General features: G+C 46.8%; 1 protein-coding gene across 1 annotated transcript; it reads right to left on the reverse strand.

Moving 5' to 3' along the window:
* On the reverse strand, nucleotides 1-1,579 carry LOC132897631 (uncharacterized). Its single transcript, XM_060938869.1, has one exon. The coding sequence runs from the start codon at nucleotides 1,577-1,579 to the stop codon at nucleotides 197-199; it is 1,383 nt and encodes a 460-aa protein (XP_060794852.1). The 3' UTR covers nucleotides 1-196.

Below are 1,579 nucleotides of genomic sequence, written 5' to 3' on the forward strand. Positions count from 1 at the left end.
TCAAATCTCCTCAGAGAATTTATTAGTTCTCTACTTCAAGAGTAACAACTGATTAATAATCTGGGACTTTAAGGGACTAATAGATGCATACCCTGTCAGGTGCTTAGACTTCATCTGCTATATTAACTCAAAAAAGTGCTTGAGAGGTAAAGAAGGCAGGTTACATGCTTAAAAGCTTACAGTTTCATTTATCTCCTCAGTCTTCTACAGCAGTGGAATGTGAGCAGCATGCTGGACCCCACAGTAGCCCTACCACACTTTCACTCTTCCTTTGTCGATTGTTTTGTTGAATTGAGACACCATTATTCTCTGCAGTTGTCTTCTTCTGGGCAGCAGCAGCTGCTGTTTCTTTGATCTGAAGCTCGAGATGACGCTGGATGGCCAGACCAAGCTCCTCCGGGTCTACAGCTGCCCCGTAGACCTCCCATGTCATTCCTTCTGCATCCCACTCCACCTCTTTTACTGAGATCCTGGTCTCCACATCCTCTCCATCTGGACATGTGTTTGAACCTGGACGAGATGTCATACTGATCTTAGGGAATGCACTGGAGAAAGGAGAAATAAGGGAATCTGTCGACATGGTTTGCACACCAACTTCTCTGAAGTCCTTTTGAGATGTCATATTGCAGGCATCTCTTACTGTCAGATGGCCACACTCAGACTGTCTATTTTGGTCTAATCTGAAGGTAGAAATATTTTTCCTGCATGTTTCAGCTCCATAGCAGTGACCCACAGTCCGACTATTTAGTCCTGTCTCACTGACAGAGGACACCAGAGGTGGGAAACCATGCCAAGGTGAATGGAGTAGTGACCTTTCCGGTAAACAAGAACTTCCTGTGCAAGCTGGTAGAGGTAATACATTTCCAGGACAGGGCACAGCATGACAGGTGTTTTTGAAGGAACCAGCATTCAGTGCTTTATTAACACATGCAGACCTGCATGCTGGTAAATGGTGGCTCTCACCTTCAAAGGGACTCTGCATACAAAGTCTGTCATCCATCCCTTGCTGTGCAAGGCTGTGTGTATTCCTAAGGCAGAGCCTGGTTCCTAGAGCAGGAGACAACATCCCATAAACCATTCTGTTATGGGCTTTCAGGTTTTCCTCTGCATGGCATTGGCAACATGTCTCCCTGCCCTTTAAACAGCCCATCCTTAAATCCCTGTGCATGGACGGTGAACATGGTGCACACCTTTTGGCAGTGTATACATGCTGTGAGTCCTCAGTGACGCTCCAAGGCCGTGTGGCTCTTTCACACCAGATAATAGTCTCTGGAGTGGTATTAACACCACCTTTAGTTATAGTATGTTCCTCAAGCTTCAAAGAAGAAGGTATGCCTGTGATAGATCCTCCTCTACTGGCAGGCCTCTGAGGGTAGCCTGTATTGCTGACACTTTTGCGGAGATGTTGCCTGCGCCAGGCAAGCTCCATTCGCTGAGCAGGACCACTGGCCATGTCTGAGGAACTCTTTGATAAGGAGATAATTGGGCACTCATGATCAACCTCCATCTCTGCTTGGGCAAAGCCAAGATGGTTGCTAGAGGGGTAGAGTCCTGATTCAGAGTGTTTTTCCTGTGCCAT

This window comes from Neoarius graeffei, chromosome 14 (assembly GCF_027579695.1).
Source record: "Neoarius graeffei isolate fNeoGra1 chromosome 14, fNeoGra1.pri, whole genome shotgun sequence".
NCBI classification, from domain to species: domain Eukaryota; kingdom Metazoa; phylum Chordata; class Actinopteri; order Siluriformes; family Ariidae; genus Neoarius; species Neoarius graeffei.